This window comes from Rhinatrema bivittatum, chromosome 5, assembly GCF_901001135.1.
Source record: "Rhinatrema bivittatum chromosome 5, aRhiBiv1.1, whole genome shotgun sequence".
Taxonomy (NCBI): domain Eukaryota; kingdom Metazoa; phylum Chordata; class Amphibia; order Gymnophiona; family Rhinatrematidae; genus Rhinatrema; species Rhinatrema bivittatum.
The window spans coordinates 334,941,435-334,958,502 of NC_042619.1; the positions used below are offsets into that span (position 1 = coordinate 334,941,435).

The following is a 17,068-nucleotide window of genomic DNA, read 5'->3' on the forward strand; positions in this document are numbered from 1 at the left end:
CTTGTCGACAGAGAATACAAATAGCACTTATGGGGGTAATTTTGTAACAGCCCACATAAATTAGACATTAAATATATACATAAGTAACACCAATTTTCAAAGGGAAGATATGGGCATACTTTGCCTTTGAAAATTATCCCACCAAAACTACCAACACACAATTACACCTGCTAATTTGCACGCAAAAAAGGTTTTAGAAACATTTACTTGCATACTTTTGAAAACTGAAAAGTATGTGCATACATGCAAATAGTTCCCAATCCCCAACCCCAGGAATGCCTCTGCTCACTGTAGGTAAAGTTTTGTGCATACAGGACATAGGCAGGTAAGTCTACCTGCATATCGGACAAGCAGTTTTGTAAAAGGCCAATTCCATGGGTAAAACACTATTTTACTTATGGAAATGGCTTTGAAATTATCCTTCCTGGGCTCAGCCCAGGAAGGATAAGAGTTCCACTCACAATCTACAAGTTCCAGTGACATTCTGTGCTACTAAAACTGAAATCATATTAGGCAGCCCAGAGTCACACCTTACACCCCAAATCACACCTCAATAGCAGCTTGTGTTGCTAAATCACAACTTGTCCAGCTATCTTATTCCAATCACATATTTCAGGTCTGACCGCTGAGCTGTCTGGTGCCCCGGGCAGTCTGGGGGGAGGGGGAAGGGGATATGTAAGGCTGGCTGCAGGGAGGGTCCCCCCTTGGATGGTGTAATTGGACATGGTTCCCCTCAAATATAGTGGCATAGTAGCAGCAGAGCAAGAGTTTTAGAGTTGCAGGTACCAATGCTGCTACTATAGCAGCAGTGGCATCATGGTGTGCTATCATCCAGCCTCCTCAGAAGGCAGTTTGGTGCTCCCTGAGTTTGGAAACTTGGGTGATCACTCATCTTCCTACCCCTTCCAACAACTCTATATCAATCACATTCTGTGTTTCACAATTATATCTTGCACCCTTTTGCTGCACTCTGTTCTCCATCACATCCTGCAGCCCAAATATACCCCAACCAAACCATCTCAGTCACACCGCCACACTCCAAAAGCTTCTTTGTTGTCTAATCACAACCTGTTTTCCTAATCATATCCATCCAGTCCTGTTGCTGGGCTAGCCAGTGCCCCAAGCAATTCAGGGTGCAAGGCCAATTGTGGGAGATAGGGATCCCGCTTAGAAGATATGACTGGCCAGTGTCCCCCTCATATGATGTGGCCATAAAATATCAGTCAAGCAGAAGCTTAAAGTTGCAACCACTGTGGCTATAGCAGTAACAGCAACATGGTGCGCTAACACCCTACCCCCACAGAAGGCATTTTGGTTTTCCTGAGGCTGGTACCCTGGGCAGCCTCCTGTGTTATTTGCCTCTTCTGATGGCCCTGCACCCTGCACTTACACACTGTGCTTCAGTCACACCCCGAATCCTCCTGCCATTCCCTGTGCTCCATAACACCCTGGCAGCTTAAACACTCCCCACTCATATTTTGCATCTCAGTCAAAACACCACACCCCAATAGCCACTGATATTGCCTAACCACAGCCTGTTCTCTTATTTCATCCCAACTATGCCTATCACCTTTAAACACACTCCGGGCATCACAATCATACCCTGCATCACCCTGCCATACCCATGCTCCATCACAACCTGCAGCCCAAATACACCCGAATCATACCCTGTGCCCCCAATCACACTCCAATCACGTTGCACTCAATCATACTCTGTAACCCCCAGTTACATCTTGTATTCTTCTAGCCTCCCGACCTTATCACAGCATGTGTAAGACTGTGCCCCTCAGTCACTTAACATTCATGTTCTCTGCGACCATCAAACCCCACTCAATGGCACTCTCTAACCTCTAATAACATATCTCCACCACTGAATAAACCATAGACTCCCAATCACATCCCATCAACCCTGCAATTACATTCTGCTCAGCAGTCACACTTCATAAATTACATGCTGTTCCTCCAATCACAGCCCATGATCCCTTCAATTACATCCTCAATTGCTAACACCTCATCAGTCATCTGATTATACCCTGTACCTCGATCATCTGTTATGAACCCCTTGATTATATCCTGCAGTTTTTAGTCATTGTCCAATTATATGCTAATTCCAGACATATTCTACACTCACTGATTACACCCTATAGTCTCCATCGCACCCCATACTCCATCACATCACTGGGTCATACCCCAAGTACTCGGATCAGAGGCTGATGTCTTTAAGGATACGGTGTGTTTGCAGTGAGTATTTTTTAACATGGATTTATATGGAATGAATGCATGTTTTTATGAACAAAATCATTTGCGCTAGTCTCTGTCTTTGCACTACTCACAGGGACCATCCACACTTCTCTTCTTACTGATGTTCATTCACTGTATATATATTTTAATAAAATAAAACTGAAAAGGAAAGATGAAGACCTCTGTAATCTATTACTGTACAGAACAGGTGGTACAAGCAGAAGGCAGGAGCACTGTGGTTATATTGGTAGCAGTTTATCATGGCCATGCATTTTAATGTTTTTACTGCTTGGTATGTAGCATGAGAATATTATTTAACAACATAAGAATGGCCAAGCTGGGTCAGACCAAAGGTCCATCTAGCCCAGCATCATGTCTCCCACAGTGGCCCCAGATGAAAACCAGAGTTCATCTAAGTGTTCCCTGTAGATCTATAAAGGTGTGAAGCCATTTGGCCTCACCCAATCTCTAATATCCATTTATGACCTTGTCTTCCAAGAATGCATCAAGACCCTTCTTGAATGCTATTATGCTGCTTGCTATGACTACATTTGGCAGCAATTGATTCTTCAGTTTGATTACTCACTGACTAAAAACTGTCTTGTGTTTATCTTGGTGCTACCTAGGTTGTTGGACTTAGAGTAAGCTTTTTCCCTAGACAATTTTCAAAGGGAAAGTATATGCATTAAAGATTAACATACTCACGGGCTTTGCAAATATACACATAGTTTTGAAAATTGATATCTTTATGCCTTCTTTCTCCATAAAAGGAAGGATTTCTAAAAGCAGATCCTGATACCATATTCAATAAAAATATTTGTCAACAAAATTGGAAAGTTGTTTGCCAAGGAGTACACAAAATTTCCAAAGGCATTTTTTACATGCCCTCTTCAATTTATCCCCATAATCTCTGTCACACATATATTTCTCCCTTTCTTTTTGAAACACACAACCCCCCCAGCCAATCTCCTCTCCCACTCCCACCCCAGTCAGTCCTTTCTCTCATCCCTTAGCTCTTCCTAATCATCGCCCAGCAACTTCCCCTCTCGTCCTTCAGTGCCTTCACTTCTCCTAACCAATTCTCTCATCTCTCATCTCCTCAGATTTTCGCCATCCCCCTCCTCCCAGTCCCTATCAATCCTCTTTTCATCTGCCAGACCCTCTTTATACCCAGATCAATGTCTTGACAAAATGGCACTCTGGGCAAAGGTTGCTTTTGGCAACCCCCTTTCAAACATGTGTGCTTGCAGCTAAATGACTCAAAAGGGCAACTTGGCATCCTCCTGGCTTGGCACCCAGAGTGGTTGCTCTGTTTGCCCACCCTTTGCAACAGCCCTGCAAATACTCTTCTCCAGCTGATCTCCCAGACCATCATCACAAGATCTCAGTCATTCCAACTTGTATCTCCTCCAAACTCTCCTTACAGCTCCTTCTAACTGATCCCTGGCCCCTTTAAACTCTTTCCACACCCAATCCTCCTCTCATCCCCAGACCCTTCTCACACATCCCCAGGTGATCCCCTCAGCCCATACTCCTATCATTGCTCCTGATCCAAACCAATAAGAGGATGATAGTAGCACCGCCTCAGGATGCATCCTTCTTCTCCTCTGCCACCTGGGGCTAACTAGTGCTTTGAATCATGTTGGACACCATACTGCCTCATGGTTCAAAGCAAAACTCATGCCCTAGGCAGTAGAGGAGAAGGACATGGCCTGAGGCAGCACTGCCCTCTTCCTCCTGCCTGCTCAAATCAGTGATAAGCAGGCAGGTGAGGGGAACAGTTTACTGAAGGAAGGATCAGTCTTCAGCTCAGCAGAATGGGTTGCACAGGGCCACCACAGCAATGGACTTCATTCTTTAGCTTGGTAGGATGAATTCTGTTGGCCACCTCAGTGGTGTGCTCCAGGCTTTAGCCCAGTAGAATGAGCTCCTCTGGCCACCTCACTCTATCTCCTCCTTCCAAGCCCCATTCAGGCTAAACGTGATGACTCTTCCTGATGGATCCCTTGCCATCTATTTCCCCTTGGTCAGCCACCACTATATCGCCCTATCTCCCAGTCTTAAGATTACCATCAGCTTAGTTAGAGACAGCATTCCCATATAGGCCCTCCCACAGAGGCTGCCTGTGAGTGATGATCTCCTAGTCCACTAGTGGGTTAGCCATAAAGTGTGGCAGTGTGGATTTGATTTCAAGGGAGGAGTGTTTTCAGTGTGCTCTCCAGGTTAGGCTCTCAGCTTAGCACAGAGAGAGAGAGAGACACACTGTCCTGCCAATTCCCCAGAAGTGGACTGGAGAGAAGAGAGAGAAGCAGAAGCATTTTTGCAGTTTTTCTGAAATTTTGCCCTGAACCTTCTGGCAGGCAGAATCCCTAGCTCAGTGGGTCAGGAGGGAGCTGTGTGCCTCTTTGCCCAGTCTAAGAGGAGGTTTCAGTGACTGTGCAGAAAGAAGAGAAGTGTTTTAATAAGAGATTGAGTTTTTCCACGAAGAGGGAAGGAAGTATTTACTGTCACCCTTCCTTGCTGAGAGCTTGAAGCTGTGAGGACTGCTATCAGTAGTAGGCCTTTCCTCCTGGAGGACTGCATCTATTTTGAAGAGGAGTTTGGAGGGACAGAAGAGGATAAGGACATCTGGAAACCCCCAATGGAGTTTCCAATCCTGGGACACAGGACACTGCCAGATTAGAGTTCAGGATCTTTGTGGACCTCAGGTACTGGGTGCGATATCGGTCATGGTTAGGATACCCCCAGCCCACCTGGGACACTTATCATTCCTGGTCATGGAGGATAAACCAGTTTCAAGCCCCTGCCTGGAGGGACACATCCGCAGAGGTGGAGATCCATTAAATCCTGGTTCACGTAAATCTAAGCAGTCCGGTCTGGTCTGTAAGTGTACCTGTCCTGAAGAGTCATGGTATCATACACATATGGGAGAACACTACAGCCTGGGCCAAAAAAGTAGGCTTTCCCCCCTTAGAGAAGAATACCCCCATGGGAGAAAGAAAAGTTGGAGAAAGGATGGAGGAGCCAACTGCAGTTAATAAATTCTTTTATGGCCCTTCGAAATTGGACACATTGCCCAGGAAAGGGTTACACTAAGGGACCTTATGTGCCTGATACACAAGCAGATGGAAAACATCACAGGTGGACACTTCATCAGGCACATAAGTTGTCCTTCATCTTACATACTGTAAAGAACACCTAAAAACAAAAAGATTTCCATTGCATTTTAATATTCTCTTAAGAACTTCCCCAAAAAATGTTTCTAAATTTTCCCAAGAAAAAGCTGTTTTTTTAAGGTCAGGGTCACTTTTCTGGGCTGGAATCGCCACAATTGCCTTTGAAAAATTGCTTTCAGCTTTCCTGATGTCTAATATCTCATTTACAAATGTCCTACTTTAAGCCCTTTTTTTTGCAAATGTGACAGTCATTCAGTCCATTAATTCCAGTGGAGTTAACAGAAGAAAATGTATTCAAAACCAATCACATGAAGCTATGTAAGGTTGGGGCATTGTCATTTTTAAAAGTATTGGGGCAAAGTTAACTATTTGGTAATATTATTTGGTAATAGTATTTGGTAATATGATTTAGTGTGTTTGTGCTTTTAATAGTCAGTAAGGCAGCAAATAAACAGATGTTAGACTGTATTTTTAAATAGTCAGTCAGTAAGGCAGCTAGTAAGCAGTAGTTAGTGTGCTTATTTTTAAAAGTCTGTAAGGCAGCTAGTAAGCAGAAGTTAGAGTGTTTGTATACTAAAAAAAAAAAAAAAAAGTAGCCAGAAGCTAGAAATAAGCTAGGAGCAATGTATACCTAAGTAAAAAGGTTGAAAAGTTCAGTTCAGTTACTCACCTTGGAAAAGTGTTAAGGTAGTGTGATTTGGTTTGATTAGGTACCAACATTTGTTAATCAAGAGATCAGTTAGTCACTCTGGCTGACTAACTGAAGTTAGACTGTTTGTATTTCCCAACCTTCCCACCCCTTGCCCACCCACCCCTAGCTCATCCTTTAATTTATAGGCAGGTGCCACTTAAAAAAAAAAACCCACCTTATTGAGAGTTTGATAATTCCTGTGTAGGCCACTACCAGACATATAGTGAATTCACTATTACATTTAAAGGACATTAATTAGACACATTCCTACTCCCATAGCAACCTAAAACTTAACTAGGAACTGAACAAATTTGAGATGAAGGCAGCAGTCCAGCAGCAAGAGGGTGGCTTCCCAGTCTTTTGCATCGAGTGTCACATGTATGATTTTTTACCCACAGGTGAGAAATTGTACATGTGCATACGATGCAAAGAGCTCCTGGCTCTCAGAGAATGAGTCTGACCTCTGGAGGCTAGAGTGGCAGACCTAGAGGAGCTGAGGCAGACAGAGAGGTATATAGATGAGACCTTCAGGGACATAGTAGCCAACTCCCAACTTCAGACTGGCAGCCCTGGTGCTGCCTTGGAGAAAGAATGCCTCATGATTGGAGAGCATCAACCTGATGCTGCAGGAAAGGACCTGCTCTCCAGGTGATGCATTGTCCTTTTGCACCAAGGATATCACCCCAAGGCCCTACTGCCCAGGAGGGAAGGGATAGGTCAGCTGTCATAATTGGTGATTTGATTATTAGGAATGTAGGCAGCTGGGTGGCTGGTGGGCGTGAGGATCGCCTGGTAACATGCCTACCTGGTGCGAAGGTGGCGGACCTCACGCATCACCTAGATAGGATTTTAGACAGTGCTGGGGAGGAGCCGGCTGTCGTGGTACATGTGGGCACCAACGACATAGGAAATTGTGGGAGGGAGGTTCTGGAAGCCAAATTTAGACTCTTAGGTAGAAAGCTTAAATCCAGAACCTCCAGTGTAGCATTCTCTGAAATGCTCCCTGTTCCACACGCAGGTCACCAGAGGCAGGCAGAGCTCCGAAGTCTCAATGCGTGGATGAGATGATGGTGCAAAGAAGAGGGATTCAGTTTTGTTAGGAACTGGGGAACCTTTTGGGGAAGGGGGAGTCTCTTCCGAAGGGATGGGCTCCACCTTAACCAGGGTGGAACCAGACTGCTGGCGCTAACTTTTAAAAAGGAGATAGAGCAGCTTTTAAACTAGAACAAAAGGGAAAGCCGACAGTCGGAGAGAGGTATCTTCAAAAGATACTAATGATGCATTAGAATTAGGGCATCCCGACAGTGAGGTTCCAATTATAAGAAAAGTAGTCCAAGTGCCTGTAACTAAAAACTCACCTGAACTAAAAAAGTCTAACTTATCCCTATCAATTAAAAAGCAGAATGAACATACAAACAAAAAACAAACTTTGAAATGTTTGTATGCTAATGCCAGAAGTCTAAGAAGTAAGCTGGGAGAATTAGAATGTATAGCAGTGAATGATGACATAGACTTAATTGGCATCTCAGAGACATGGTGGAAGGAGGACAACCAATGGGACAGTGCTATACCGGGGTACAAATTATACCGCAATGACAGAGAGGAGCACCCAGGAGGCGATGTGGCGCTTTATGTCCGAGATGGCATAGAGTTCAACAGGATAAACATCCTGCATGAGACTAAATGCACAAGTGAATCATTATGGGTAGAAATCCCTTGTGTGTCGGGGAAGACTATAGTGATAGGAGTATACTACCGTCCACCTGGTCAAGATGGTGAGACTGATAGTGAAATGCTAAGAGAAATTAGGGAAGCTCACCCAATTGGTAGTGCAATAATAATGGAAGACTTCAATTACCCCAATATTGACTGGGTAAATGTATCATCTGTACATGCTGGAGATATAAAGTTCCTGGATGGAATAAATGACATTTTTATGGAGCAATTGGTCCAGGAACCGACAAGAGAGGGAGCAATTTTAGATCTAATTCTCAGTAGAGGACAGGATTTGGTGAGAGAGGTAACGGTGGTGGGGCCGCTTGGTAATAGTGATCATAATATGATCAAATTTGAATTAATGACTGGAAGGGGGACAGTAAGCAAATCCATGGCTCTCGTGCTAAACTTTCAAAAGGGAAACTTTGATAAAATGAGAAAAATTGTAAGAAAAAACTGAAAGGAGCAGCTACAAAAGTAAAAAGTGTGCAAGAGGCATGGTCATTGTTAAAAAATTGTTGTAAAAAATCTTTGTTGATGAAGATTTAGAAATATTATTGGAACGGGTGACTACTTAGAAACATCGTTGGATTTAAAAACAACTGAGGTACATATGGAGTGATTCTGGTTAAATAAATCCCGTGTCCATTAAGCCTTGCCTCAGCCTCCGGTCCTGCACCGCCTGCACCTCTACTTTAGCCACAGCCTAAGTCCTGTTGTCCACCAGAACCCAAGAGCTCAACCTGCAGGAGAGGTGGCAAGATAAGGCAGAAGATTCTCCAGCTCTGTCTTGTCTTGCCCTGATGTCCTGAACTGCCCCCGTGGGTGTTCACCAACCCTAGCTGGGCCCTCAGCCATAACAGATTATAAGGTTGATTATAAGTTTGATTCCTATTGCAATGAAGTTGATAATATATTAGGCTATTCCAAGTGGGGAGATGATATATAAATTCACATAATTAACTTTATTTTATGTATTTACTTACATTTCTTTATCGTCTTACACAATGAAATGGCTCTAGATGATGAATAGCAGTCAGTTAATGTAATACATTAGGGGATTTACATGACTTTTCCAAAATATGCAGGATGCACAAGTCAGATTTTTTAATTACAGGATTTGATTATTTGTACATTTTAGCTGATCAAAATCTTGAGTGTGAACACAGTGTCCAAGAAGCCCTCATTTCACATTGATGAGGTCCATTCCTGTACTGGAATACATCAGAACAAATCCAATGTTGGGGTGCTAATCTGAACAGAAAATATTCATTAATATTAGGCATCGCCTAAACCATGTTTTTCAACACTGTGCGGCCAATAAAAATATGCACAATGGAAGAATCTTGAGATTCCCCAGTTTTCGTTTGTAGTCTGTGGATTTTTTTTTTTTCCTTTAGGCCCAAGATTCCTTCAATTGTCCTTTACCATAGCAGCCTCAATTAAGCCTACTGAGGGTTTCAGTACCTTTTATTCTTCTTGTTACTCAGAAAGATGAGAAATTGCATTGAGGTGAGTTGGGACCATGGTGACATGCCAGTTGAGTCACCACCTCAGCAGAAGATCTTGAGGTCCCATACTGCAGCAATGTTTATAAGTTTGTGTAATCAAACACTTTCCACCACAGAAGGCTTGATGGAACATATGGGAACCTGGAAAGGGAGCCCATGGGAATTCTTGGGGATGGAGTCAAATACAAAGTGACCTCATTGGGAAGGAAAAACCCTTTGGCACATGCGCTCTGAGGGCAGTTCCAGCACTGCACCTAGTTAGGGTTAATTGAATAACTGGAACCAATTGAGAGTTTTGGACAAATTAAAAACCCAAACTGCTAACCCAGGGGGACAGGTGGAAGGAGCCTAGGGAGTAAGCAGGTCCTGGATAACAGGGCACAAAGAGGCCCTGGAGAGGGCCAAGAACCATAGAGAATATCATACTGGTAGGATGGTTGTTTACTTGGAAATCCAGTGTGAGCAGCTTAGAACACAAGGGCTACAGGTTATGATGTAAAGAGATAAACTAGCCTGGAATTGGAAAATTTGTATCAGCCCACAAGCAGGGGGCTGAGACCCAGGCTGAAATGTATAGTAAAATGTATGCTGGTAAATGTAAATAAAGTGGGTAATGGTACACCAGCAATCTGCCTCATCTCTGAGAGAAGAGAGAAATGTGAAGTCCCATCCCAAAAGAGGTGACTTAGAAGATCGTCCTGTTGATACTTCCTAATACACATCAGCCTTCGGTATATATGATATAAGCAGAAGGAGACTACCCATCTATATTCAGACCAGAAGTATATGGTTCAGCATTACATTTTTTGGTGACAGGCCTCAATGTCTTAGATACTTCCTGGATGCCTGTTTTGATTATTGTGGAATGTTCATCTCTGGAAATTCTCAGTTGCTTTGTAGAAAACAGAGTTGATGTTCTTTCTGTTGCTTGGTTACATGTGTTCTGTAGTTGTTAGAAATTCTACCCATTATGAAGGCAGCAGTGTAGATAAGTCCCTTCGATGTAGTACAGGAGGAGGTGAGATGAAAGAACACTACAAAGCTTTTTGAACATTCTTCAAAGTGATTGCCAAGTGTCGTCTTCCATGTCCCATGCTTAGAGGACCTGTGTTTCACAGGCAGGCCAAGAGACCGTATTTGCTGGAAACGCATGTGACATGCAGACAAATGGGAAATGAGGATATCAGACTGTGGATCTCGCTTTGCATGTCTCGGCATGTGCAGGTACCATAGGACAGGGGATGGTGCTTTATATCATTCCTACAGCAGGAATAGAGGCCTAATGCTTCCCAGAGAGTCCCATTCCTCTTCAAAGGGATAGGCACAGTTTCTGGAACAGAGTTTATCTAAATGGATCATTATATTAAGGGCAAGATTTAAGTTTTATACAAAAGTAGGACAAAAAAGTGCAAAAAGCAAATCTGCATAATTTTGAGCTTGCATATCATCTGTTCAAAGATTTAAGTTCCTATAAGATCTAGAAGGTAAAAGATTCCATAGTAAAAACAATCATGCACACAACAGCTTCTGTAAAAAAAAAAAAAAAAACCCCACTGTGCAACTATTACCCAATTCTTAGATTTTGGGCAAAAGTCTTAAACTGCTTTTTATAAAAGATATTTCTAGTATGGATTTTTTTTTTCCTTCTCCTGCCCATTAATGTTTGAAATTCTTCTGAGCAATGTTTTGAAGCTTCGAGTAAGGGGATGCTGCAGGTTGGGCTACCCTGCTCAGGGAACACTACCAGCCAGCTGTTTTTGTAAGCCTCTAGCCTTTATTGTGCACTGCAATACAAAACAAAGTAATACCTAGTTTCCTTGGAGTCCTTATACACCAGGCAAGCCTTGATTACTCAGTGCTCAGATAGGACTAATCCTCTAGTCCGAGTCCCAAGCAGCCAAGCTCCTCTTACACTGGGGGTTCATCCATCCTCCTACCACTTCCTTGCTCCTCCTGTTTCCTATTCCCTGGTTTTCTAAGGCTCCTCCAGGCAGGACTGGAGATTGGTCACGCCATCGCCCAGAACTCCACTTAAGAACACTCTTGCTAATTTTCCTGGTCTTTTCTCCCAGTGCTTTGTGACCAATCCAGCTTTATTCCTCCTCTTTTATCCCTGGGTTGTTCTTACATCTGCTTGCCCCCTGTATCCCTATGAGGACTGGTATGGGGTATGAATAACCCATCACATACTCTTCCCCTGTCCTGAAGAGGATCCATTCCCAAAGCAGGGATTTACTCTGCTCTGGATTGAGACAGCAAATATGCCCTGGTCAATACTGTATCTTGAACTAGTGTTGTTGTAACAAAAGGCACCATCTCATAATCTGTTAGTATTCTTCATTTGGTGCATCCATTTTAGGGACTCTTGGTCCATCATCAGGGTGAACTGGCTAATTTAACAGTAGCATCAGAGACAGACTATTGCTCACTTACAGGCCAATACAGAACAGTGCGCTCGGCCGAGCGCACCGTTAGTCCCCGTCTGGATGCGTGTTTTCGACACGCTATTATTACCCCTTATACAGTAAGGAGTAATAGCGTGAGGAAAACGAGTGTCCAACCCCCCAAAAACTAATAGCGCCTGCAACATGCAAATGCATGTTGATGAGCCTATTATTCCCGCGCCATACAGAAAGTAAAATGTGCAATCAAGCTGCACATTTTACTTTCAGAAATTAATGCCTGCCCAAAGGCAGGGGTTAAATTTCGGCCGGCACCAGGAAAGTGTACAGAAAAGTAGAAAAAATTGCTTTTCTGTACACCCTCCGACTTAATATCATAGCGATATTTAGTCGGAGGCCACAAAAATTAAAAATAATTTAAAAATCGTTAAAAAAAAAAAATCAGCCCGCGGCTCACGGGCTGGAAGACAGACACTCAATTTTGCCGGCGTCCATTTTCTGAACCCGTGGCTGTCAGCGGGTTTCGACAAATGATGCCGGTAAAATTAAGCATCGGCTGTCAAACTGCTGACAGCCGCTGTTTCTGCCAATAAGGAGGCGCTAAGGATGCGCTAGTGACCCTAGTGCCTCCTTATTACCACAGGCTCTCATTTGAATACAAAATCGCGCTCTCAAGACAGTGGCCTGGGCACGCGTCGGAGAGCGGACGCTCGCCTCGGAGCACCAGCTCTCCCGCACATTTTACTGTATCGGCCCATTAATAACCAAGCACTCTTGTTCTATGATAGAGTAGACTTGTTCGTGCATTGACAATTTCTTAATGAGGTAGAACACCAAGAAGTCTATATTCAGACACAGTCCAGATAGCAAATTATTTTGAATGCATATTCAACAGTGCAGTTACACTATTGAATACCTCCGGCTATCTTAATTAGTTAGCCAGCTAACTATAGGTGGCTACCTTTAGAACAGCTCTTTGACTCAACCAGACTTAGCTGGCTAAGTCATCCAGCTAACTGAATATTGGAGTTAACTGGTTAACTTAATTGGCTAACTAAACTCTTCCCAGTTAAGCCTCTGGACCGCCACTAACTGCTCCAGCTAATTCAGATAAAAGCTGAATATAGCCAGGTAAGTTATTTAGATGGATAATTATTATGTTATCCGTCTAAATGGCTTTTGAATATAGATCCTATGTTATGAGTGCCGGCCGCTGCAGAACCGCGGCTCGGCCCCTCACCTCTCTCTGGCTAATCCAGTGCCTGGTTCCTCATCCCTGGCGGCAGTGGGATGCCGGCTCCATCCTCGGGCCGACCCTGGAGCCTCAGCTTCAGCTACCAATTACAGTGCTCCGCGTCAGGCCTCTCCGCGTGGCCCATGGAGAGACGCTGCCGTCCAGCACTGCGCCCCTCCCTGGGCGTGCGCGCATCTCTGACTCTTATGAAGGGCCCGCGGCGGGAACTTGGCTACGCCCTGGATGATGACATCACCGGAGCTCTGGTACTTAAGGCCGGGCTCGGCTTCCAATGATTACCTTTGCAACAGGTCTCCTTGCTGGTTGTGTACTTGTTGCCTCCTGGTGATCCTCCTGCATTCCTGGTTTCTGATCCTTGTAAGTTCCTGTTCCCCTTCATTCCTGTGTTCCTGATTCCTAACCTCTCCTCGGATTGCTTTCTCGGACATGACCTCTGCATCGCCTGACTACGCCATTAACTCTCTCCAAGCCCGGACCTCTGCATTGCCTGACTATGCTATTGACTCTCTCCAAGCCTGGACCTCTGCATTGCTGAGACTACGCTGTTGACTCTCTCCAAGCCCGGACCTCTGCATTGCCTGACTATGCTATTGACTCTCTCCTCGACCAGACCTCAGCCTTGTCTTGCCACCGTTTCTTGATTACCGCCGGCCCTGACTCCAGCTTGCTCTATGACACCTCTTCAGTCTACGTCCTGGACTTGGCCTATTCAGGCTTTGGCCTGTTCTTGCTCGGGCACCCCCTGTCTGACTTTGGTTCTATTGGCGCTCGGGTCTCTGGGACTCCGCCTCGTCCAGTAGAGACTTCTCCACTCCACTGTTGCTGTCTCTGGGCTGACCTCTCTGTTTTTCCACCAGCGACGACATACGGAGGCCCACCTAAGTCCAGCTGGCCCCAGTACCCAAAGGCTCAACCCGCAAGGAATGAGGGCTGGTATTGGAGAAGTGCCAGCCGGCCTCCGTTCTTCAGCCCACTCCGTTCTTCAGCCCACTCCGCCTTCAGCCCAAGGGTCCACCTCCGGCACAATACCCTATATTGTTCATCTGTACTCTCCTTACTGTATGAGGAATGCTGCCAAGTCCTTGTTGAAGTCAGTACTGAGGAGGACTGGTGTTATGCATAATGCCCCTTTCAGACTTATGAATGCTTGATTGCGTGCTGTAGTCCACTTGGCTTTGTTGGTATGCTCCTTCTTTGTAAACTCCATTAAGAGAGCAGCTAGGACTCCAAAGCGAGGAATAAACTTATTTATTTAATTTCATCTGTTATTCCATATTTCTTTCCAGTAAGCACAAAGCAGATTCCTTAAAATTACTAAATAAATACATTGAAAGTTACAACAATCAAAATAAAACATACAAGCACAAAAGACAACAGAATAAGCCTAATTTGTACAGGCAATGACACTCTGCCTTGCAATGACATTTTATGTCTTTGGTTAGAGAGGCCAAACAAAAATATAAAGAGGTCCATATTCAAAAGATTTTTTTTAAAATTGGTAGTTTTCATTGGAGCTTTCGAAAACCACATTGTAACAGACATCTCAAGTGCAAAATTTGAACCAATAAACTGTTACAATAATTTGTGTGTTTTGTCCATCTCTTTCAAGTTTATGTATAGATTTCCACCCTCCCTTCCTTTCCACCCTTCCCACCCACCCCCGCCCTCCCTCTGCCTGATCAGTTTTCCTAGCCATAAGTAGCTGAACAGAAATACATCCCTAAAACTAGTATCAACAAACAATGCAATTATATAAGGCCAGCAGCCCAGAGGAAAGTTAATTAGGAACTTAGTATAATCTAAGCAGCTTCACGTATTAGACTGCCTCCAACTCAAGTAAGGTTCCCATACAGAGTGAAAACGGTCGAGCTTTTGATGTTTTATGGTGAGCAGATAGGCGAGCAGTCCCACCACATATGCAAGAAAGTTCCTTGAACAGAGCAGCCCCGCCAACATTGGTCACTTATAGAGGGTCAAAACTTATGCATCCGTACCGGAGTATAATACCACCTATATAATAATGTATACCCATTCTCTAACAGTGTAGAGGTCAGGATATGGATGCTTTCTTAATGGACTGAAAGATAGAAAGCCAGTTATCTGCCCTAATTGTTGGTCCCAAATCTTGTTCCCACGCAGTTATGTGGGCGGGCTTTCTCTTTGGTCATACATTCAGTAATGTATAGATTTTAGAAATCAATCCTTTCATATTATAAGTCTGAGAGCAATACCCTTTGAATAGGGATCTATTTGGGGAGATAAGAGAATTCACCTGCAATTCAGAAAGAAAGTGTTTATCTGGAGATAAGGAAGGAATTCAGATTGGGGGAGTGAGAATTTAACCTGTAGTTCATGAAAGGTTAGTATCTTGCCGTGCATGGATATTTGTTCAAGCCGACATATCCCTCTGTCCTTCCACAATTTGAAAGCTGAAAGGGGTAGGCAGGGAGCAAATAGCTGGTTGTGAAATAGAGAGGTGGATTGGAAATAGGACGCCAGGCCTAGTAAATGGTATTTCCAGGCAGTCCATATATTCAGGCTGTGACGAGTAATGGGAGCTAAGTTAGGGCATTGGCGCCAAGATTGCTAAGGTTGCCAGGGAAGAACTTGTAATGGCATGTCTTGGGCGTGAAATTGTTCTATCTGGACCCATTGCTTAATTAGTTTAGAGTTGTGCCAATCAATGATCGGACGTATCTGGGCAGCCGTGTAGTACCATTGTAGATTAGGTATCCCTAGACTCCCTTCAGCTTTTGGCCAATACAATGTAGCACGTGCAAGCCTTGGAGGTCTATTTTTCCAAATGAACCTAAAAAGTTTCTTTTGCCAATTACGCAGGACTATACTGGGGATCGCTACCATGAGCTTTTGGAATAAATAAAGGAATCTGGTAGGACATTCATTTTTATTGTTGAGATCCTTCCTTGCCAAGTTAACGTGAGCCTAGCCCATTTGTCCAAGTCCTGGCCCACCTTCTTAAGTAATGGGGTGTAAAGAGAGTAAAGGTCCTCCAGGTGACTGCCAGTATAGATGCCCAAGTATATGAGTTTATGCTGCACCCATTTAAACGGATGGTGCAATTGTAAGTAGGAAACTGTTGTGATTCCTGGACACAGTTGGCCAGGGCTGGGATTCCCCTTACCATCGGGCTCATCCCAGCAATACGGCCTGCTCCGCAGCGTTTCGCTCCGTGTCGGGGCCAACCTTCGGTGGCCTCTCCACAAGGAGGATGTCACCGGCTGCATCGGACGGTCCCACCCCCTAGGCGCGCACGTGCACAGCACGTCGGGATTTAAAGGGGCCGCGGTGGGAAACCTCAGCCCGGCCCCAAATCCCACGTCAGCAGCTAGGGCCTATATAAGGCTCCTCCTGTCCTTCCTGCCTTGCCTTGGCAACAGGTCTACTCTGCGAGTGCTAGTTGCTGTTGTTCCAGCTCCATTCCTGCCTGCCTGTTCCAGCTCCGTTCCAGCTCCGTTCCTGCCTACCTGCCTGTTCCAGCTCCATTCCTGCCAACCTACCTGTTCCAGGTCCGTTCCTGTGTTCCTGCCCTCCTGCCTTCTCCAGCTCTGCTCCTTCTCCTTGATCCAGTTCCTGCTTGATTGATTCCTCAGTTTGACCTCGGCCTGGCTTCTGGTAACCTTCGTCTGCTGCCCATCCTGATCTCTGCTTGTCTTCTGGCTCCATCTGTCTTCCACCTGCCCTGACTTCTGGCCTGCCATCTCGTCTTGCATCTCAGCTGCCTGCCCGGACCTCTGGTTCATTCTTGGCCTCTCCAGTCTTCAGCCTGCCTCAACTTGGACTTTCTTATGGATTCCTCCTTGCCAGGAGACCCTCGCTTGCCAGCCCCGGTACCCAAGGGCTCAACCTGCGGGGAACGTGGGCTGGTAAAGGTGAAGGTCCTGTCCGGTCTCCTGGTTCAGTACTGCCTCCCGGCTACGTGCATCATTGCAGGCCTTCCTTTAGTGAATCCTCCATACACGCTAGCCGGCCCAAGGGTCCAAGTGCATAACAGTTTGCCAAGGCCATGGACCCGGCAGACTTGTCCAGCCTCCAGGCCATCCCTGGTCTAGCCCAGC

General features: G+C 44.9%; 1 protein-coding gene across 3 annotated transcripts in view; it reads left to right on the forward strand.

Moving 5' to 3' along the window:
* Positions 1-10,318: 10,318 nt before the first annotated feature.
* The window catches only part of LOC115092943 (small serum protein 2-like), a 142,142-nt gene continuing 135,392 nt past the window's right edge, over positions 10,319-17,068 (forward strand). For all 3 annotated transcript variants that reach the window (XR_003857122.1, XM_029604439.1, XM_029604438.1), the window contains exon 1: positions 10,319-10,559. Coding sequence is in view for 2 of the 3 variants with exons in the window: in XM_029604439.1 (XP_029460299.1) it covers positions 10,428-10,559 (132 nt within the window). In the remaining variant the exon portion in view is untranslated. The remainder of the gene's footprint in view (positions 10,560-17,068) is intronic.